General features: G+C 40.4%; 1 protein-coding gene across 3 annotated transcripts in view; it reads left to right on the top strand.

Annotated features, from left to right (window-relative positions):
• Positions 1-23,173, top strand: part of LHFPL6 (LHFPL tetraspan subfamily member 6) — a 42,366-nt gene that overhangs the window by 3,167 nt on the left and 16,026 nt on the right. For 2 of the 3 annotated variants that reach the window (XM_034432248.3, XM_034432249.3), the window contains exon 2: positions 11,963-12,561. In XM_034432248.3, coding sequence (XP_034288139.1) covers positions 12,165-12,561 — 397 coding nt within the window. In that variant the 5' untranslated portion in view covers positions 11,963-12,164. Of the gene's footprint in view, positions 1-7,312; positions 9,739-11,962; positions 12,562-23,173 lie in introns of those variants that run through there. The other variant, XM_034432247.3, reaches the window with a different exon arrangement.

Raw genomic sequence — 23,173 nt, 5'->3', positions numbered from 1 at the left:
GAATAAAAATGTAAATGGTCGATAAAATTGAACATATGTGCATGTTAGTATTAATTTAAAAATGCAGTAAAACGTAGTAAACATGTTGCTGTATTTATATGATACAAGGTGCATTGAAGGGTTAACATACACAGATTAGTATGGGGCCCCTATGCTCGTGGGGCCCACGGGCAAGTGACCATCAGGCCCATGCGTTAAGACCGCCCTGGCGATTATGACAATTAATACGCAGTTCCTCCTAGCTTTCACCGCAATAATGCATTATTAGGGATCTTGCATGCAGGAGATACAGATAGTCCTCGAATTACAACGGTTCATTTAGTGACCATTTGAAGTTGCAACGAAAAAAGTGACATGACTATTTTTCACACTTATGACCATTGCAACATCCCCATGGTCACGTGATTTACATTCAGATGCTTGACACCTGACTCATATTTAAGAGGGTTGCAGTGTCCCGGGGTCCCCTTTTGCAATCTACTGACCAGCAAAGTCAATGGAGAAGTCAGATTCACTTAACAACCAGGTTACTGATTTAACAACTGCAGTGATTCACTTAACAAATGGGGCAAGTAAAGTCGTAAAATGGGGCAAAACTCACTTAACAAATGTCTCCTTTAGCAACATAAATGCTGGGCTCAATTGTAGTCATAAGTCGAGGACTACCTGTATTTAACACTTATTTTTGTTAGGGCTGAACTCAAGATTTTCCTCCTTTTTGGTGTGTGATTTTATCTTTGTGTGTCCTTCAAAATTTGGTAATTTGATTACATTCATGAAACAATTAACTCTCAAAGAAATTTGAGGCACAACTGACAAATGTGTGTTCTTGTTGACAACATTCCTAGTTCATCCAAATTCCAGGTGATTCAACTAACACAAACATGTAATTTTCTCGTCATTTGTCATAATTTTCTGGGATGCTTTTTCTTTCTCCCAGTGTAGTCTTATAGCTCTGGGAATTCCTGGTAGTTTCCCATGTAGTTATTATGGTGTTTAGCTTTTTTTTCTGCTTAGCTGAAGTTGGCAAGGTGCTGCCACCTGCTGTGATCTGGCAAGCAATTTTATAGCAATAATTTGTCACAAGAGTTAATCCTATTGTAACAGGCTTAGTGATGGGATCTGTATTTTTGCATTGCCTTAATTATTTATGACCACAACCTTTCAAGTTCCCAAGATCTTTTTATTCAAAGAACAATGATGACATATCCTCTTAACGTCAAAGACCTTGTGGCAGATTGAGAAAGATGATCCATATCTATCTTATCTATGGCAGGATATGAGCCATATTTGTGACAAGATTATATTGTTTGATGAAGATAAACTATCTCCAAAATTACCAAACTAGTTGTTCAATTGTACAAATTGCACAACTGGGACAAAAGCTGCTCAGAAGAAGGAATAAATAAACACTGGTTTTTAGAAATCTAAAACCCAGTCTCTCATACAAAAGCAGTGCTATTTTGGTTAATAGAGCACTGCACACCAGAACAACTAGATAAAAGAACAGTTTTTCCCGAACGCCATCACTCTGCTAAACAAATAATTCCCTCAACACTGTCAGACTAGTTATTAAATCTGTGTTACTATTAATCTTCTCATAGTTCCTATCACCCATCTCCTCCCACTTATGACTGTAACCTTGTTGCTGGTATCCTAACAATTTATATAGACTGTTTCCTAATATGATTTGATTGCTTATTTGTTCGCTATGACTATCATTAAGTGATGTACCTTACGATTCTTGACAAATGTATCTTTTCTTTTATGTACACTGAGAGCGTATGCACCAAGACAAATTCCTTGTGTGTCCAATCACACTTGGCCAATAAAGAATCTATTCTATTCTATTCTATTCTGTTCTATTCTATTCTATTCTATTCTATTCTAAATGAAAAGCATAAATCCTTTGAAAGATGGAAAAATTATGATCATATGAAAATGTGTACATTTCTATAACATTTTAAAAGTATTTAAAAATAATATGCTGCTCTCCAATATTGCATAGGGTTGAAAGAGAGGTTTTACCTAGGGCCATCAAACTGATTTGTGTCAAAAGCACAATTCAGATCATATAAATCCTGAGTTATTTCATGGCCAAATTTTATTAAATCTGTTCAGTATACTCTTCCAGCATCAGGCACATTTTTTCAACCATCTCCATTAGCACCTACCAGAATCTCTTTTTATTTATATAATCTCCAGGAATTTTGGGGGAGGTGTTTTCTTTTAAAAGGTAGGTGACTGAAGGGAAGTACTTTATTTATGAGTATGTCCATGGGGTGGGGGGAGATAAACTGGAATCAATCAGGACATACTGTTGGGGATTAGAAGAAATACTTTTATTTTCTTGTAAGTGGGGGCAATGCCCATCATAGCTACTATTTTGTAACAGCCCGCAACATGCTCTCAAAATTGTAAATGTATGAAATAGTGGAGAAAAAATTGCCTACCTTAATTTAATCTTTCAGTCATTTTCACAATTTTGGGAGCGTCTTACATATATGTTCAAGAATTTGTGTGAACTCTGATGAGTTTAGTCATCCCAAGGGTCGGTTTCTGAAATTCATTTAATAAAGCACTGAGCTGAGATAAAGAGCAAGGAAACAACAATGTCATTCTGCAAATGCCTTTTACATTTTTAACATTTTTTGATACTAAGGATGATATCTAAAATTTTGATGATTACAGTAGGAGATGACTTATTTGATTCTTCAACATTGTGAATTCTATCATGCAGAAAACTAGTTGCCTGACAAGAACAGGAGATAAAATGCAACAGAGATCTTATAAATATGGGTAGATAAGTAATTGGGAACTAAAGATATACATACTTTTGGATCTGAGAGACTTCTCAGCTGCATTCAATAATACCAACCTTAATTTTCTCCTGGAGTTCTCCCTGAAAAACTGCCAGCAGGACTGGTGCTTAGCAGTGGACTGATGATCTATTCCCGTGATGGCGAACCTATGGCACGCGTGCCAGAGGTGGCATGCAGTGCCCTCTCTCTGGGCATGTGAACCGTTGACCCAATTCAGCACTGCTGCACATATGTGTGCACCTCCATCTGGCCAGCTGGTCTTTGGGTCTCTGCCGTGCATGGACGGGGTGGGCTGCATGTGGGGGAGTTCATGTGCAGGGGGCAGGGCACGCACAGGGGGCAATGCGGCCTGCACGAGGCACATGGGGCACATGTGCAGGTGGAGGGCATGCGTGGGAGGCATGCGTGCATTGCATTTTGGGAGTTTGGGCATGCGCATGCGTGCACATTTTGGGCACTCAGTCAGGAAAAGGTTAGCCATCACTGATCTATTCTATAAGTCCTATAGAATAGATCAGTGATGGCTAACCTTTTCTGGACCGAGTGCCCAAACTGTGCGTGTTGCGTATGCCCAAACTGAGAGGTGCGGCTGCATCAGTGGTGAAATGTAAAATTTGTTACTACCGGTTCTGTGGGCGTGGCTTGGTGGGGGGTGTAATATGACTGAGTCGGCGTGGCCAACTTTTTTTTTTTTACTTTTAAAACCATTTTTTCTACAACCTCTTCAGCCGAAGAGATTGTAAAAAAATGCTTTAAAAAGCCTCTGAAGTTCGCAGCTGACTTGCCTGATCAGCAGAGGCTTTTTCTTTTTTTTAAGCCTCTGAAGTTCACAGCTGACTTGCCTTCGTCCGAAGAGGTTGTAGAAAAAATGTTTTTAAAAGCCTCTGACAACTCCAGCTGAGCTGCACGATCATCAGAGGCTTTTTTTTACTTTTAAAAGCATTTTTTCGGCTGAAGAGGTTGTAGAAAAATGCTTTTAAAAATAAAAAAAAAAGCCTCTGATGATTGCACGGCTCAGCTGGACATGTGGGGGAAGGCAGGGATTTTTGATACCGGATCAGGCGATGTGATCTGAACCGGGAGCATTTCACCCCTGGGCTGCATGCATGGATGTGCGCATGTGCATAAGCGAATGTATGCACATGCGCAGCAGTGACCCGAAAACCAGCTGGCTGGTGGGAGACGGGGTATCCCAACACTGGCAGCACGGCAAGAGGTAAGATCTTTTTCTTTCATGAGCTTCTGTTTCGTCGTTTGCAGGGAAACAGAAGCTCATGAAATTAACGCCATGGAGATCTGACCTGGGGCGAGGGTGCACGTGCCAGCAGAGAGGGCTCTGTGTGCCACCTCTGTCACGTATGCCATAGGTTTGCCATCACGGGTATAGGATTTCTTGGGGCTTCTGATGTCCCCTGTTCTTCATCTCAGCAGAAGATAGAATACTGAGCATCATACTGATGTGCTTGTGATCTTTCTCAATACCTGACAGGCTTTTTCTCAACCCAAGTACTTTTATTGATTCATTTTCAGACATGCATTAAATAAAATTACCATATATAATAGAACAACTTTTAAGTAATAATAAATTTGAAACTCGCACAAAAGCTATAGTTACAGCTTTATCCCAAGTTCACCAGATTTTACAAATTGTTAAAAAGAAACATTTTTTTAATATTGACCATGAATATTCAAAAAAGTTTTCCAAAGGAAGAGATAATGTGACATTTCCTGATTAACCAAATATATGGTTGGAATTAATAATCTAGACAAAAGACACTACAGAAGATACTATATGGAATATAAATATAAAGTCACTCGGGTGGTTTTTTATATATGAAAACACTTATTATTGATGGGGGCAGATGGTAATTGAAGATACTGAATATTCTGTTGGAAGCAGAACTTGATGTTACCCTAACATGGGCGATGGAATTAACAATCCAGTTGAAAGACATTACAGAAGATACTATATGGATTACAAACTTAAAGTCATTTGAGGATTTTATTTATATATGGAAATATCTTTTAGTGGTGTGGGCAGAAGAACAAAGATATTAAAAATATTATGTATGGTAGACCTGTAGGAAAGTGGGTCGAGATAGGTTAGGCTACTGATTGTTTAGTCTAGGAAAAGGGATGTTATGGGGGTGGAGGAAATGGGTAGATTATGAGTTGAATAAATGCCAAATTAGGATTTATTATATAATTTTATAGCTGAATGTTGCTTTGAAATGTATAATATAGGGGGGATATAATAATAATGTTAGAAAGAAATGGTTAGCATATGGGTGGTGGTGTAAAAGGATGGTAAAGTATTATACAATGTGATATCAATTTGGATTTTATTTTGGAGAAGCCAAGAGGGGAGGGGAGGGTGAGGGGGGGTTAGGGAGGAAGGGGGGGGGAAAGGGGGAAAAAATCTGTATTTGAAAAACTTTTTCAATAAAAACAAATATATAATTTTCTCAAAAATTCCTAAATCATACATCTCTGAAATCCAGTCCTTCATACATAAAATTGTAAAAATTTCTTTTTTTGTTTTAAAAAAACCTGTTTAATAAAAATTATTTATTTAAAAAAAAGGACAGGTATTATCAAGGCTACTAAAGTACATCACAAGTTCATCTTCTGATAAATACTGTTTCATAGCCAGCTATGTCCATCATAATAGCATGATATGAATTGGCTAGAGGAAGTGATCTAGAGCAGAGGCTTTTTAATGTCTTCGCTCTTCAGGGTATGGCATCTCTAAGTTTTTTTAAAAAATCTGAAATACGTGATCAAAAAGCATAGCTTTGGTGACAGAAGATTTATTGTGTTGGAGTTAACGTGTTTTTTTTACCTCTAGTCTCTCATGGAACCCCAGCCGGTTCTTACACAGGTAGTCCTCCACTTACAACAGTTCATTTAGTGACCGTTCAAAGTTGCAATGGCACTGAAAAAAATAATGTGATCAAAATTCAGATGCTTGGCTACTGACTCATATTTATGACAATTGCGGTGTCCTGAGGTCGTGTGATCCCTTTTCCGACCTTCTGACAAGCAAAGTCAATGAGAAAGTCAGATTCACTTAACCGTGTTACTGAAGTGATTCATTTAATAACTATAGCAAGAAAGGTCATAAAATGGGGCAAAACAAATGTCTCAACAACACCAATTTTGGGCTCAGTTATGGTCATAAGTCGAGGACTGCCTATAGTGTTCTAGGGATCTGTAGAAGACAGTTTGAAAAATTCTGGTCTAGACTTTTGGAAATGGCTCTCACCATTGTGCTGATGTTACCCAGCTGCATCTTTCTTTTTAGCTGATGCAATTAATAAGTTGAGGATCAGTCCTCTGGCTTTTGGGAAGATTGATTCAAAGAATAAAACCTGAGAAATGTCTTCTTTAGTTTATTTAAATTCCAATATTCAAAGGTGCTAGATGAAGAAAGATAGAGTGAAGCACTTGAAATTACATTCAACAACTGCCTTCTGAGCTTGCAGTAACGTTATCTTCATTGAATTAGGAGCTCCTGCCAAGTTCTGTTTGAACTCAAAGACAGCTATGGCAGAAGGCAAACTAAAATTACAAACTGTTTTAGCATCATCAGAGAGGAGGCCAAATCTAACCACGGTATAGTCAATTGTGAATTATCGTAGATAATGCTTGATGTGCCAGTAAAGTATAGTCTTCAAAAGGTTTTGTTTCAAGTGCTCCATCTACCATCTATTTAGCCTCTTTCTTTTCTCTCTGCACAGTCTAATTATAGGTTTGGGATTTATATTTGGAATGTAGAATAATTCTTCAGATGTATGCATCCACATTCAGTCTGATTTCTTGGAGTTCCTAAGAAATAGTGTATCTGGATCACCTGCCTTCCCCCACCACCACCACCGCCTCTGCCTCTGTCTGCTGCTTGCACAGGTACTCAACTCACCTGTGCTACCAGACATTGTCGGCCCATGTGTGCTCACCGCCTCCTATGCTGGTCATGCCCACCCCCTTCACTAGGGCTTACTTTTGGGGGAGGGCTTAAGCGCATGCATAAAAATAAGCCCCGGCTGGGGCTTATTTTCAGGGTAGGTCATATTTTCGGGGAAATACATATAAAACAATAGGTTTAATGAATAGGTTGAGAGTTCAATCCTAGGTAGCAGCAGATGTTTCTTTCCTAGAGCTCAAAAAAAAAAATCTGCTGTGAACTCCGTGTGGCATCAGGAAGGGCATCAGGCCAGTAAACGCTCAGCTCCATCCAGTCGCCTCAACTCTACCCCGAACTAAGGGATTACAGTAAAAAGGGAGGGTTTTTTAATGATCCCTATACAAAATAAATCAAATTTAATTTTCCCTGTCCTTACTACAATTACTTTCATAAAGTACTGGGGTCCTTAGCATGCTATCAAAGGCCACATATAACTCTTAGCCTGGAAAAAGTTGTGCCTATGAAGATGTTGGAAATCATGATGGCACAGACATTCAAGATGACATATAATGTTACAAGGGCAAGCCATAGCTTAATACTTGCACTTGTTTTTAAATTTGAACACAGAATTATGTCATAGATGTGCACATCAAATTCCTGTTACCTTAAAATTTTATATGTGAGGTGCAAATTGGACATGTTAAAACCAAGACCATCTTATTTTCTATCAATATTACTTGATTCTTAAGTGAAAACAAACTATGATTCTGGGGAAAAAAACCAATTATTTAAATGCCTTAACAATTTATAACTTGAAATAATATGCATATGTAGCATATCAATGTTTCAAGCTGCATAACCACTGCAACATTTTTTTCAACATCCAAACTTTGTCGAGTTAAAGTATTTAAGTTCAGCAAAGAGTTGATGTTTTACAGTATTATTACAGAACTATTGCAAATCACGAGTCTCTTTTGATTGCAATGCATGTGAGTCAAATAAATAAATTTAATGTGACGTCCTTAGTGAGACTTAAAGTTGCCCAAAGTAGTGCAAACGTTTGTGCCAAATTTGAGATACATTTTAATAATGAAAAAGCAGGTTAGATAATAAAAACCATTTTACTGGAATCCTTAAAACACGTAACAGGGAATAGTAGGCAATTCTCTATATTGACTTTTTAAGAAAAGCAATATGCTGAAAATAAGTATATTAACATTAACATATTGAAGAGTCAGACTCATAAATTCAGTCATTTTTAGCTGTCTAAAAATAAGGGATCCTTGATGCTCTCTGAGCTTGGTTGTTTTCTTGCGGATATTTCATTACCCAAACTAGGTAACATCATCAGTGCTAGTACTGATGATGTTACCAAGTTTGGGTAATGAAACGGCAAAAAAAGCCAAGTTTAGAGCACCGAGGACCCCTCATTTCAACCCTGAGCTATAAATATTCTCCCATATTGTCTAAAATAATGAATTCAAATGTGTCAGGTTTAATTTAGATAGGGTTCCTTCCATTAATTTAGGATTAAATTATAACTTCAGAAGTTCCATTAATTTATGATTAAATTATAACTTCAGAAGTTCCATTAATTTATGATTAAAGTATAACTTCAGAAGCTCTAGGTGCTTCATCACAGGAGGTTTTTAAGAAAAAATTGGACAGCCATCTATCTGAAATGGTATAGGGCAGTGATAGTGAACCTTTTAGACACTAAGTGCCCAAACTGCATGCACACACATGCCCAAACTTAAAGGTGTGTGCGCGTGAACGTGTGCACATGCATGCATGTGTAGACGTGCATATGTGCATGAGTGGATGTGCGCGCAGGTGCAGCAGAGACCCAAAGACCAGCTGGTCGGTGGGAGGCGGGGCTCCCAACATTGGCAGCGTGGCAAGAGGTAAGATATTTTTCTTTCATGAGCTTCTGTTTTCGTTGTTTGCAGGGAAACAGAAGCTCACAAAAGAAATGCCATGGAGATCTAACCTGAGGTGACGGTGTGCGTGCCAGCAGAGAGGGCTCTGCATGCTACCTCTGGCATGTGTGCCATAGATTCGCCATTAAAGGGATAAGGATAAGGATAATTTTATTTCTATACCGCCCCTCTCCAGAAGGACTTGGGGTGGTGTACAGCCAGGTAAAGACACAATATAAATATCACAATTTAAATTTAAATTGTCTCCTGTTTGAACAGGGGGTTGGACTAGAAGACCTCCAAGGTTCCTTCCAACTCTTGTTATTCTTATTATGAAACAAATATTAAGAGGCAGTTTCATAACTTAAAACCTCTTATGTAGCTCTCTCTTGCTAAGAAACCTCTATTCTGATTCATCGATTGATTGAATTTATGAAGTGCATTTCCGAAACTATAAAAGGGAAGGGGTTAATTTGCTCAGTCTATTCTTTAAAAGAAACAGAAGAACCAAGAGATTCCCAGGAGCCCCTCCTATCTGCCAGACAAATGTTTTCAGGGATTTTGGACGCTCGGTGTTGCCAATTCCCCTTACTCCTTCAGGCTTCTCACGCGCTTAGCGGTAACAGCAATGTGACACTATCGATATTCCCTCGGCTCTTCAAAGAGTGGGACTCTGGCAAGTCGGGCCGTGGGGTTTTCACACCTCTGTCGCCCCGCCCAGCCCCCGTTCAGTCTCCTGCGCGGTCGTCCCCTCTCCCCCCCCCCCGCCCGCCAGGATGCTGGAGAGATGCGCTCTGGTTTTCCGCCTGGCCGCGCTCGCTTCTCTTCGGGTGTCGTCCTCCTTCGCCTTACAAGGCTGCGCGCGAAGCTCCCCCTCCTCGTTCTCGTAGGTGGCAGGGGGCGGAGCTCTTGGCGCCGAGGTTTTGGGACCCTGCTTTGGCTCTTCCCTCCCAGAATCGAGCCGCTGGTCCTGCGCTCCGGACCAAAAGCCGCCGCCGCCGCCGCCTGCCGACTCCGACGCGTGCCGAGCAGCTGCAGAAAGGCCGCGCTTTGCAAGCTTCCATGTGTACTGGGGCCGGATCGGCGCAGGCAGGTTGGTAAAGGCTTAGAGTTAACCGGGCGTGCGTGGGTGGGTGGGTGGGTGGTGGACGGGAAAGCGATCCTCATCCTATTGAAGGAGCCGCCGCTGCCCAGCACCGCTCAGTTGGAGGCAAGGCAGGCGGAGAAGCCGTTTTAAAGGCGACTAAGAGACATTGCCTGTCCCAGATCTAAGAGCAGGGGAAGGTGGGGTCGGACCTCCGCCCGCTTTTCCTGCCCCTTCCCAAAACACCAGTCTTCTCTCAGTGCCGGATCGTCCCCTTTCGAGGCGGCAGTGGGAAGCCCAGCGGAACCCAAACTTAGCGGCAAGTCCAGCGGGGCAGGCTGGCAAGCGTCCTTTCGGCGTTGACGTCCGTCCGTCCGTCCGTCCGGAGAAAGACCGTGACTCAGCACTGGGAGGGGGGGGGACGACACCCCCCCCCCGCCCACCCCGTTTTCCCGGATTGACAGCCAGCGCGGGACAGTTTGCAAAGAGTTTGGGGGGGGGCGTTGGTGCTGTTTTCGCCGCCCCCCTTCCCCTCCTTTGCGCCTCTTCATCTCGGTCGCTGCCCATTACAGTTTCTTTGATCGCGTGGAGTGGGCGAAGGAGGCACCCGGGGGGAGTGGGGAGGGGCGCGGCGTGCGTCTCGCTTTGCCGTGGGTGGGGAGAAAAAAAACAAAACAACGGGATGCTCAAAGAAGGCTCCTCTGCCTGGTCCGGGCCTTCTTCTTTCCCAGGGGTGCAGGCTGGGTTTTGGATTTGAAAGGATTGGCAGTTTTTTCCTCCTCCTATTGTCAAATGCCATCAAGCCCATTCTTTTCTTTCTGTTGTGAAAGGTGATGGGCTGGTGTTTGTTCTCAGTTGGGATCTAGGCAGAGGCTATAACTCTGAGGAGAAAAACAGTGGAGGCAGAGCTTAATTTGGGAAAGCTTTAACTTCCCTCTTTCACAAGCCTCTTACAAAGGCAAGACCATTTGGGTTTTTGTTCTGTTGTCTTCCTGATCTTTGAAGCTCAGTTTGTTCCTTTACTCAAAGAGGAAATAATAGGAAGAAAAAGTCTTGGTACATTGCTATCTTATTTCTCTAAGTCTCCAGTCTTTCTGCCCTAAGGGGTTTTGTAGCAATTCCAGGGGTTGTTACTGGCAGGGTATTATTGAGCACTGATTTCCATGCAACTCAGGATTGATATTGCAAGGCTAACCAGGCTGCAAAAATGACCACAGAATACCACTACATAATATTGAGGTGCAGTGGCTCAGTGGCTAAGACGCTGAGGTTGTCGATCGAAAGGTTGGCAGTTCAGCAGTTTGAATCCCTAGTGCCGCGTTACTTGTCCCAGCTTCTGCCAATCTAACAGTTCAAAAGCACGTAAAAAAATGCAAGTAGAAAAATAGGGACCACCTTTGGTGGGAAGGTAACAGTGTTCCGTGCACTTTTGGCGTGGAGTCATGCCGGCCATATGACCACAGAGACATCTTCGGACAGTGCTGGCTCTTCGACTTTGAAATAGAGATGAGCACCGTCCCCTAGAGTCAGGAACGACTAGCACATATGTGGGAGGGGAACCTTTACCTTTACCTTTATACACAGCAGCATCGAGAGCTTTTAGTATCTACTCGCTGCCCTCAACAGTCATGGAGGAGGGGATTAGTAGTTCTCTGCTGTCTCAGTCAGAAGGCAAGGCAGATGTGGGCTGTCCAGCTGGCTTCTGTGATGTGACCATGGATGGGCCTTGTTGGGTGGTATTTCCAGGCTCCATAAAGCTTCCACTGCTGACTTCCTCATGTCAAAAGAACAAGAGAGCTCTTTTTGTTTGCCGACTGACATCCAGATGTGGTAGGAAAAATGAGAGGGGTTGACCTGTTTCTTTACCAAACTAGAAGGTGGGGCTTTGTGATTCATGGGTTCATTTCCACTTGACACTGAAAGCCATAAGAACAGTATCCAAGGCTGGATCTGGTAACCTTCCTGCAGCTTCCCTCAGCCCGATGCCTGACAGGACTACCCATCCTGTCATTCTGGTCATCTCCATTAAAGGGTTGTTGGATTGGAACACACTATTCTTGTTCTAACCCAACCTTCAATCTTGCATTTCTTGCATTGCTCCCCAGCTTGGCTTCATGGTGAAACTTAATTTTCATCGCTGCTTTTCTTGGCCCCCTTCCCCATGTTCAAAGAACTCATGATAATTTACCTCATTATCCTGCTCCCTTCCTTAATGCTTCTCGTTAAATTACAGCTTCCGTTGGAGATGAAGAAGTAACAAGAAGAAGTTCCATCTCTGCCATACCAGGAATCTTAAGGATAAAAGAAGTGAGTCTGACGGCGCTTATGGAAGATTTCCTTGGACTCCAAGGTTCCTGGGACTGAGGAAATATCTACAGATCTCCAAAACTAGTATATCAGGTGGTGGATTTTGTTCCAAGTTCCTTTGGGTCATCATGACTGGGAAAATGGCCTCTAGCCTGACTTATACCGGAGTGATCTGGGCATTGCTTTCCTTCCTTTGTGCTGGAGCCTCCTGTGTGGGTTTCTTCATGCCTTATTGGCTGCTGGGTTCTCAGCTGGAGAAACCAGTCTCTTTTGGCACTTTCCGGAGATGTTCCTATCCTGTTCGAGATGAGAGCCGCCAGATTACCGTCATGGTGGAGCAGTGTGGACGTTACGCATCCTTCCAGGCCATTCCAAGTGTGGAATGGCAGATCTGCACAGTGGTGACCGGTTTGGGCTGTGGCCTCCTTCTTCTAGTGGCCCTAACTGCACTTATGGGATGCTGCGTATATGAGCTGATCTCCAGGACTGTGGGCAGGGTGGCTGGAGGCATCCAATTCTTGGGGGGTAAGTACCTGCAAACTCCTGACCTTGGAACCAATGCCTGCCAGTGCAGACACAATGCCTCCATTGTTCTTGCTGAATCAAATTCTCTCTTATATTCATTTTTCTGCTAGGGCCAGCCTCCACAATATGGGAGGGGGTATATTTATAAAGAAAAAAAGACAGTGAATGGAATTTCCAATGCTGAACCCTTTTATTACAGTACTATCACTTTTTCCTGTGGGGAAAAGAACTATTTCAGAGTTCACTCTAATCTCTTGTCCCTGAAGTAGTGAGATTTTCCACCCATTACTTGCAGGGAAAGAGTACTTGACTGCTACTCAGTCATGTTTACCTGAAGGAATTGTTCTGGGGAGAACGCAATATACCACAATTCTAACCATTAATACTAAACAGAAAGAACATTGTGTTTCTTGGAACATCCCCTCAACTGTTCATATTAAAATGGGAAACATAATGTATTAGAAAATAGATTTTTTTTAGGTTGGATTTCATATCACATTTTGAAAGTTATTCTCCCTTCCCCAAAGTCTGCTCAAGTCTCAGAGATCATTTCCTCTAGTTTATTGTTTCTGACCATATGGTTTTAATTCTAATTTTTCCTTTGTGTGTGTCTGTGGCTGTAATCCCTCTTTCTCTCTCTGTGTATGTGTGTGTGTGTGCGCGCACGCATTTGCAACTGTTTTCAATTCCAACTTCTGCAGCTGTGAAGGGGGAAAAAAAACCCAAGAATTATGTAAGAAATCAAATTTTATGACATTTGTGAGGAGGTAAAGCAGAGCCTCCCTTGAGCTGAGGAGAACTTCTGGCTACAGACACATCCATGCAGTTTCCTGGTCAACAGTATAGAAGTGAATTTTTCCATTACATTCTCTGGCATATTTTTTGACTTCCCCAATTTTGCCTCCAGCCTTGGAATACCCTGGTGATGTGTCATCATAGCCCTGACCAGGTTTAAGCTTGCTTAGCTTCCAGATCTGGATAAGTTTAGCCAACTGCTATTATCCCCTGCTGAATGATGGGAACTTTGTTTTCTGAAAGTGAGGTGATGGTGGTAGAAATGGAAATCGCTTGCTAATAATGGTCTTATCTCCTCCCTTCTAAGCGTTCTGAAAGAAAAACAACGTTGCAATGCAGAACTTATAGAGTACATCAAATTTCTACTCTGATGGTCTAAGTTAATATTAGTGGCTGCCTCTGCAATTTCTCTTTAAAGCCACATCCATCCAAGCTGATTTTAAAAATATGAAGATACGGGATGGACTCCAGTGTCAGTAGAAAATATTCCACTCACCTATTTTATGGGGATTTCTTCTACTTTACAAGCATACTTTTCAAAGTGGATTGGGTGATAAAATAAATTAGCAATAAAGTAACACGAACCTGTTGTAAATTCAATTGGACAATTCTAATTAAATTCTAATTATCTTTTCCAAATGACTTTTATGGAAGCAGATAAATTTAGGTGCAAAATTCACACATGCTAAAATTAATGCTGTGATGTGTAGCAGTATAACTGTTATTTTTCTTAATTAAGGAAAACGTACTCAATTAGCTATGTTTAGAATAATTATAAGCACCGTAATAAAATAATTCCCAAAGAAAGGTTTTAATCTGAATATAACATATTCATCTCTCTCCCAGTTTCTACTCTTTCTGCCAAATAAATTATTTATTTCAGCTATTCGTAGGAAGATTTTTGAGAAACTTACATAATATTCATAATTAGCTTTGTTTTTACTATGTTGAAATAAAAATGAACCCGTAATATTCATTTTTCCATTGACTGAGGGAACTGGAAAACATGCTTCAAAAGATTCTAATGTGAAGTGTTCCAGAAAACTCACATTTCTACCAAAGAAATAGGTGCTTACACAGTAATACTTGTCTGCTTTTTAAATTAGTTTTGTCCTCATTTTCTAACATATTTTTTTATAATTTTCTTCACAAGAGTTTCATTTTGTAGCTGTTTTTACCAAATTTCACCTTTTTCATTAATGGAAAATATTCCCCTAACGATTTGTATTTGTCTTGCAGTCTACTTGAAATTAAGTAATCTTAGCTCCATAAGTACTGCTGATGGGAGGCAGAATGAAAGTATTTTAATGTAGTTTTGATGCAGTCAAAATGACTGGAACGATAATTCTTTGCACTGATTTATATAGTATATAGTGCCAATTTAGCAACTTGATTTGGGGGGGGGGTGTGTCAGTGAAAAAGCACTAGGAATATATCTTAAGGCGGTGAAAATCAAAGAAAGCAATCAAGTTCAATGCTTTGTATGCCTCGCTGTGAATTGTTTCACAGTGTAATTGTGAATTGTAATTCAAATCTTTTTATTGTCTTATTAGTTATATGATTAATATTAACAGCTTTGCAGTCCTGTTTAGTTGACCCATTGAAGAATAACTCCTACTCCAGAAAACAGCTTACAAATTCTGGTTATTTAATGAGATTGTGAATGTTGAATTGGACCCTCCCCTGCCCAGTGGTCTTGTTCTCATAACAGTAGTTGAGCAGTGCTATTCTGTGTCATACTAAGATGGTTGGTGGAGAGGAACAAGTTGCCCCATGCAAATTAGTTAGTATCCTAGGATCCTTCATTCAGCAGCTGAACAATGTGACAAGGATAGCAAACATGGCAACTATAACTACTAGCCAGACAGAGACTATTCCCTCTAGTTGCAACAACAGGGACAGATTACGCCCCTAGCAACCCTGGGCTGGAAAGCCCCAATCAATAGGTCCAACTTGGACAGCAACTCAAACTGATGATGTTTAACCCCTTGTTTCCCCATCCTTTAGTTAATGGCTGGGGCTGAAGATTTTTTAAAAAGGCCCTTTGTGTGATTTGCTCAGTTTTTGACTTGCAGCTCCATGGGGACACAGTGACCAATGAGAAACAAGGGTTTGAAATTTTGCATCATGTTTTGACGCACCAAGATTTTTTGTATTATAACATACAAAACATTTTGCTATGTAATTGTGCAGAAGTGTGGTGGACAGTGGTAAAGCAAGGCATTGGAGAAAGAAAATAATGGGTTTATGTGTGTATGCCTTTTTAACATCGTACAGAAGGGCTATGAAGGGAAATTATGTTTCTAAGGAAAAGTCTAACCCAACAAAAAGAAGAATGGGTTTGTTTTATTAGCATGTAGCTTCACGGATGTGAATAAACATATGATTTATTCATTCATTCATTATTACTCATTGCTCCCCTTTTTTCATATATGAACCTTTTTCAGTCTGAATTAAATTTAATCCTTACTAGTAACCTCCAACCTCTTGGCCAGCCTCTATGAAGAGCAACAGTTGCTAAATTACTGCATTGGAGCAAGGATGCAAAGAAAGGGCCAGAGGCACACATCTTGGGAACTCTGTGTTTAATAAAAAGCAAATTCTGCTTGTACCCAAGGCATGGTCCATCTCAAAGTTCACAATTTTAGTATCAGAGTGAATAGCCAGCTAAAAGCAATCTGAATGGATGGCTTCTCCTCTCGTGCTGTATTTTATAGTAATATCACTTTGGCTGAATCTCTGTTCTTAAACCTCCTACAGAGTGGATTTTTCAGGGCATTTAATGTAGAGGAAAAACACTGGTTTGATTTATACCTGCTTCTCTGTTCAAGGAGCTAACAAAATTTCAAACAAGACAAAATATAAAGGGTTAAAAATAAGGACTAAAATCAACAATAAAAAAAACCATAATGACTGAGCGGTAGGTTTTGTAAGCTGTTAAGGGCTAGAAAGGTCAGTGCCAACATTTTAAGTGCTTAGTGATTTGCTCTTCTTGCAATTAATACCACAGCCTATTTAAGGTGTTACTTTCTCTGTGCTGAGTTCAGTTGAGGAAAATTCTAGTACTGTATCCTTCTTTTTTGTTTGGAAATTTAAATGATTTGGTATTATTAATTCAGAGGGACACATTGGAAGTTTTATTATATTCACTAGAAAGGGTGACTTTTCTTGATTTGCTCAGTCTCTTGAGTCTAGATTGATCCGTCTTTCTCTCCTTCTGTCTATGGAGATTATAAATCATCCAGGTCACGGTTGTCCCAAAAGTGCTTTTTTCAAAAGGAAACTGGACTTGGTTTTTTGAGAAGGTTTCACTTCTCATCCAAGAGGCTTCTTCAGTTCAGTAAAGTCAACTGAAGCGACGCTTCTCCAGTGAACTGAAGCTTTTTCAGTGAACTGAAGAAGCTTCTTGGATGAGAAGTAAAGCATCTTTAAGGAAAAAAAAGTCCAGTTACCTTTTGAAAAAAAACACCTTTAGGTTTCTCTCCTCTTCAGTTGTGATTCCTAATCTGTCCCTCTCTCCAACTTCTTTGCCATCTCCAAGCTTCATCCGCCCTAGTCTGATCTGTCATTCTGATCTGTTATTTTTAAGTCAAGGGTGTCTAATAGTAGGAATCAATAATGTTCAAGTACAACCTAGAATACATTGGTGGACTGCAAGTTAATGAGACCCAAAAGTCTGTAAAATGTATGATTGAAATTATTTCTAAAAAAACCTTGTCCCTGCAGCTTCAGATCTCAAGAGATGCCAGAATCTTATTCACCTCCATTTTCTCTTTGATGTATTTACCTGACCTCATAACAAAGAGCTAGGTGAGAAATGATGTCAGTTTTTCAACTTCAGATACCTTACCCTATTTCCCTGAAAATAAGACCTCCCCAGATAATAAGCCCAATTGGGCTTTTGAGCGCATGTGCTAAAATAAATTCCCCCTGAAAATAAGCCCTCCCTGAAAATACTTAACCGCATGCACAGCCAATCCCTGCCATTTCCTCTGGTTAGGATTAGGGAGACAGAGCAGGAAATCAGGTAAGATGGCAAGAGGAGCCCCGTCTTGCTCCATATGCCCCAAAATAATAGGACCTCCCCAAAAATAAGGCCAAGCACTTATTTTGGGGTTCAGAAAAATATAAGACAGGCTCTTATTTTCGGGGAAACACGGTATTTGCGTACCATGTGTCAGGGATGTGAGTCATTTGCTTTGAAATAATAAAAAATGGGGTATATAAATGTAATTGATCCATTGGGAAGTTCCCCAACAGCAGAAATATGTCAATCAGCTAGTCCTGAGGCTTACTATATATAAAGCAAGCAACAAACTCCAGTTCTTTTTTGTGGGGATAGATGTTTGTCTTAGGAATTCCCCCATGGCTCATTAAAATGTATCAAAGCAATGAAACTCACACAGCCCTAACTTCTGTTGCAGAGGTGATTGTTGTTTGTTCTTCATTTGAAATGTTTGTCCCAGTTATTCTACATTTATTTCTCTCTCTTGCTCGTCACATTTTGATTCTGCACTAGTTTTTAAGCAAATATTTTTCTCAATGTATCTTTACAACAATTAAAAATCAATGCATAGTGACTATGGAAGAAAATTGTGCATGACAGCAAATATAACGCATGCCTTTTCTTCAGGCTTTACAGACAAAAAGACAAGACATATAAGTGATGAAATAATAGGAGAAATGGAAAACACAGGAAATAGCAAAATATCAAATGTTTTCTCCTAAATCAAACCTTTCACCAGTACAGATTGCTAACAGATTCTCACAATGCTCTGAACCAGTGGTGGGTTTCAAAATTTTTTACTACCGGTTCTGTGGGTGTGGCTTGGTGGGCGTGGCAGGGGAGGGATACTGTAAAATCTCTATTCCTTCCCCAATCCAAGGGAAGGTTACTGCAAAATCCCCATTTCCTCCCAATCAGCTGGGACTCAGGAGGCAGAGAATAGATGGGGGCAGGGCAAGTCAGAATTTTTACTACCGGTTCTCCGAACTACTCAAAATTTCCATTACCGGTTCTCCAGAACTGGTCAGAACCTGCTGAAACCCACCTCTGCTCTGAACTGCAAGGCCGGCAACCATGTTTTTAGCATAGTCTTTGGTGCAAACCTAGCATGTAAGTTAGCTTATTATTCAATTTACAAAATAAATTAAGCACTTAAATTAATTAAACAAATTACACTGTACTTTGGGTGTGTGATGTGAACATTGACTGCATTTTCAAAATTTCAGATCCTTTTTTTCCCCAGCCCTGCCTGGACTTGCAGAGAGACAGAGGTGAAATGGCAGGAATAAAGCATATGGTTAATTTTATTTCACGGGTAATAGAAATTGTATTAAATAACACTTTTCCTTTCAACTAAAAAGGGATGCCTGACATATTCAGCCCGTAGCATTTCATATATTTTCATACAATGAAAATTTATTAGTTAGACTGATGAAGTAGTAAGAATGGAAAAGTTTATGAAAGATACCCCAAAGGTGCTTTTTCAGACCTGGATGACTGAGAATCTCCATAGACATTTATGAAATATCTATTATTTAAACAATATTGCGAAGGGTAATATTGTATGTTATTATTTTAATTGGTTTCTCAAATCTCTCTTTAAAATATGCTCTTGCTGATGTTTTTTGTGTCGCCCCCCCCCCAAAAAACCCCAATTACCGTAAAGTGAACTATTTTGTGAACTATTTCACATGTTGGTTCATTTATTCTGTGATGCTCTGCAATTTAGGCAGAATCTGAAGTTGTTGTTTTACAAGTATTTTTAGCTCATCTAAGCCTTTCCTTTTTCCTGATTACTTTTTAAATCCAGATTAAGTATCAAATATCCTGGACCACAATACTAACTAATTTCACCAACAGACATAACTTAAGAGGTAACCTTTTGGAGAAGGTTGGACTGGTGTGTAATTGAATGCCAATTACACACCAGTCTAACCTTATAGGTTATAGGTTCTGGACTCTGTCCAGAGAAATTGGCACAAAAACTGGCACAAAAGGAAAAAAAAACCAGGTGGGAACATTCCATCATTCTACGATCGATACACAGTTCAATCTGAAAGTGATAAATCAGGTACCATTAAATTGAAATATAATGCACTTCCTCACTCTAAGACTAATTGCCATCTTGGTGCAAAGTTATCAAAGGATTCTGTAAACTTGGCATAAACATTTACAGTATGTAGAACCCATTTAGGCTGCCAGAGTATTGCTGAGCCCAGATACATGCAGGGCTGGGGATCTAAATATCTGATAGATGCTGTTCTACCTGTTTTCCTGCCAGTCCTCCCATTGTGATCTAGTGGCACATTTCTTTGATGTTCTACCTGCCAAGAATTCACAGTGTAGTAATCCAAAAGAAGACCTGTTTCAGGGGTCCTTCCACAAATACCTCCCTCCACCAATTAAGTTTGATGGAAAGCCATTCTCTGGTACCAGTTGAGGTAATCAGCTCCTGCAGGCTTACTGTTGAATTTAATTTAATTTAATTTAATTTAATTTCCAATTTATATACCGCCCTTCTCCCTGAGGACTCAGGGCGGTGTACAGCCAAGATAAAAAACATAGAATACAAATATTAAAACATTTAAATATATATATAAATTTTGGCCCAAAAGTTAAAAAATCACAGACTAATTAAAAGAATTTAAAAATTTCTTCTTAAGCCAACCCGGCTGGCTGGAAAAGATGGGTTTTCAGGGAACGACGGAAGGCATTGAGGTCATGGATTCTCCTTATCTCCGGGGGCAACTGATTCCAGAGGGTGGGAGCCCCCACAGAGAAGGCCCTCCCCCTGGGGGCCACCAGCCTACATTGTTTGGCTGATGGCACCCTGAGGAGGCCCTCTCTGTGGGAGCGCACGGGTCGATGGGAGGTCGTCGGTAGCAGCAGGCGGTCTCGCAGATAGCTAGGCCCTATGCCATGGAGCGCTTTAAAGGTGATAACCAACACCTTGAAGCGCACCCGGAAGACCACCGGGAGCCAGTGCAGCTCGCGCAGGAGCGGTGTTACATAGGGTGTTAGGTGGCCGATAGTATTGATTTTGGTTGCTATCACCGTTGCTGTTGGTCTTGCTGTCCTGTAAAACGAATGTAAGCGTCTGTAATGTAATTGTTATGTTATATCTCTGCTTTGGGATTATAGTTATTTTTTTAGTAAGGAAACGTTTACTAGCATATATATCTGGTACATCAATTGGACTAAGGTCACAGGGCAGCACGTGAGTTGAAGAGAAGGTGAACAAGTTTGCTTTATTTATTTTCTGAAGTTCTGTGTTCCTGTTCAATTCTTATGCATGGCATGCAGAAACATCAATCAGTGTGTTCTTTCTCTTTTGTGGGGAGCTGACATAATGTCAACTGTCTGATTGGCACATGCCACAAAAGAAACTTCTGGGGCATTGTTTTTCCAAAAGTATAGCTCTACTGATAATTCCACATGGGTACAGAAAAAGCAGAGCCAGTTCTGAGGTTTTTTTGCGCGAAAAGCAGCTTAGGTTAAAATCGCCTTTTCCCCCTGAGCCACCCACTGTCCATTGTTGACCAAACTTATACAGTCTACCCCGAAAGGGGTAAACCCAATGCTACTATGCACAGTGTTGTTATATGCCACTTCCGCAAAAGGCAAAAGCTCAGCCCAGTTGGTTTGCTGGTAGTTCACATAACACTGAAGGTAGTGCTCCAAGTCAACCATGACACATATCTTTAATCAAGTTCCCAGGTATACTTCAGGTATATCTTTAGCAAATCAGCTGTAATGATTAAACCCAAGTGCTTAAATAACCATTGCTCCTATGATTCCTCTGTAGAAGGAACAGCACAAAAATTTCCTACTTGCTTAAGCTTTCATTAGACTTTATTATGGGAAATTTCCTTCATCCAAACATTTTTAGCCTCTTTTCTCTTTCCACTTAGTGAGAGACAGGCTGTTGCAAAGTATCTGTAAAAAATATACTAGCTCAGTATTGTGTTGCATTAAAAAATAAGGCCAAATATTTTATTGCCTTCCACATTTCATGGGAATGTGTGATCTATTAGCAACATCTCTCTGCCCCATAAAACATTTCTGACAAAGGTCCTTTTTCTTAGTCCCCGCTTTTCACACATGGCTGAAAGCTCTTTTTCCCATTTATGTATTTATTATTTCGATTTATATAGCCACCTAGAGCCATGTATTTGTCATGTGTGAACACATTCCCATGAAATGTGGGAGATGATAAAATATTTAGCCATATGTCTTACATTCTAAGAAATGGAAGATGATAGATTAGTCCCTCGCAGGCTGTCATTAGTCCAACACGACTATCATTTGTGTTGCCAAACTGCCAGGAGTAGAGATTCCTCTCATTGCAGAAAAATAGCAGGGGATCATAATAATCTCTTGCTTCCCTTTCCAGTAATCATATCAGCCAGCTTAGGCAAGCGCCAGACATACATTTGGCACTCATGCTGCCAGCGAATATCCCTGGCATCAGTAGGCAGCGCTTTGATATAAATGGCGAATAACAATTTGTATTCCGAGAAAATTACTCCTTGGAGTATTGCATATAGGTGGTCCTTGACTTATAGCCATTCGTTTGATGACAGTTCAAAGTTATTCCTTGTAAAAAAAATATTTATGACCTCTCCTTGAAATGAAGACCGTCACACCACCCCTGCAGTTACGGGATGCAATTCGGACACTTGGCAATTGGCTCACATTTATAACTGGGTAGCATCGTGCGGTTATGTGATTGTTATTTGCAACCTTCTTAGCTGGTTTCCAACAAGCAGTGCCTATTGGGGAAGCTGGATTCGCTTAATAACCATGGTGATTTGCTTAACAGCTGTGGTAAAAATGGTGGTAAAATGGGGTCTGGTCAGGTGTTGACTTGCTCTATGACCACACTGACTTATGATGGAAATTCCAATCCCAGTTGTGATTGTATGTTGAGGACTACCTATAGTAGCCAGAAAATGATCCAGAAAGTTTGCTGGTAATCAGTTTATGATTTTTAACTTTTGTGCCTTAACCTTCAGTTGGGATTCTAGGATTTTTCTCTCCCTTTCCTGAAATACTAGATAGATTTTGTTTAGAGACATATGTCTATGGAGGTTCTCAGTCATCCAGGTCATGGTTATCCCAAGGGAGCCTTATCAAGAGGCAACTGGACTTTCTGGTTTTTCTTTGAAGATGTTTCATTTCTCAGCCAAGAAGCTTCTTCAGCTGGATGAGAAGCAAAATGTCTTCAAAGAAAAACCAGAAAGTCCAGTTGCCTCTTGAAAAAGCACCTTTGGGTTCAGAGACATAGTTCTTATTGTTGCCAAATTGGAGATTCATGCTAAGCAAAAATACTTTTTCCTTCTTCTCTAATGTTGGCAATTCATCCCTCTTCCATACTTCACTGATTCCCTGTATAGCTTCATGTTTAAAATGAAGAGGTTCAGATGACTTCTTAGTGTACTCCAATTTTATTGTATTTTTCTTAAGGTAATCATTAAACATGGATTTAAATGCATGCTGAAAAGATGCACAAACAATATAGCTTTGTATAAATCTAACAAATAAAATGCAATATTCTTTTGTTGGCTTAACTCCAAATTCTAGATAACCAGTCCAAAGGGGCAAATCTTGCCAATTCTTTTGAAAGCAACCTTGAAGGTGACAGATTTTAGTGAAGAGGCTTTTGGAATTTGGGTCAAGGAAAAGACCCATCAATAATATATGTCATGTCCTGAGCTTCCAAGTGAAGATTTTTGGAGGACAACATTGTGACAGAGATTGGCCACCAGAAGGTGAATTCTGGCTGGCGTAGTCTTCCTGGACAAGGAGAGA

This window comes from Pantherophis guttatus, chromosome 1 (genome assembly GCF_059756535.1).
Source record: "Pantherophis guttatus breed Tessera chromosome 1, ASM5975653v1, whole genome shotgun sequence".
In the NCBI taxonomy this organism is placed as follows: Eukaryota; Metazoa; Chordata; class Lepidosauria; order Squamata; family Colubridae; genus Pantherophis; species Pantherophis guttatus.
This window is presented reverse-complemented; position numbering and strand designations above follow the sequence as displayed.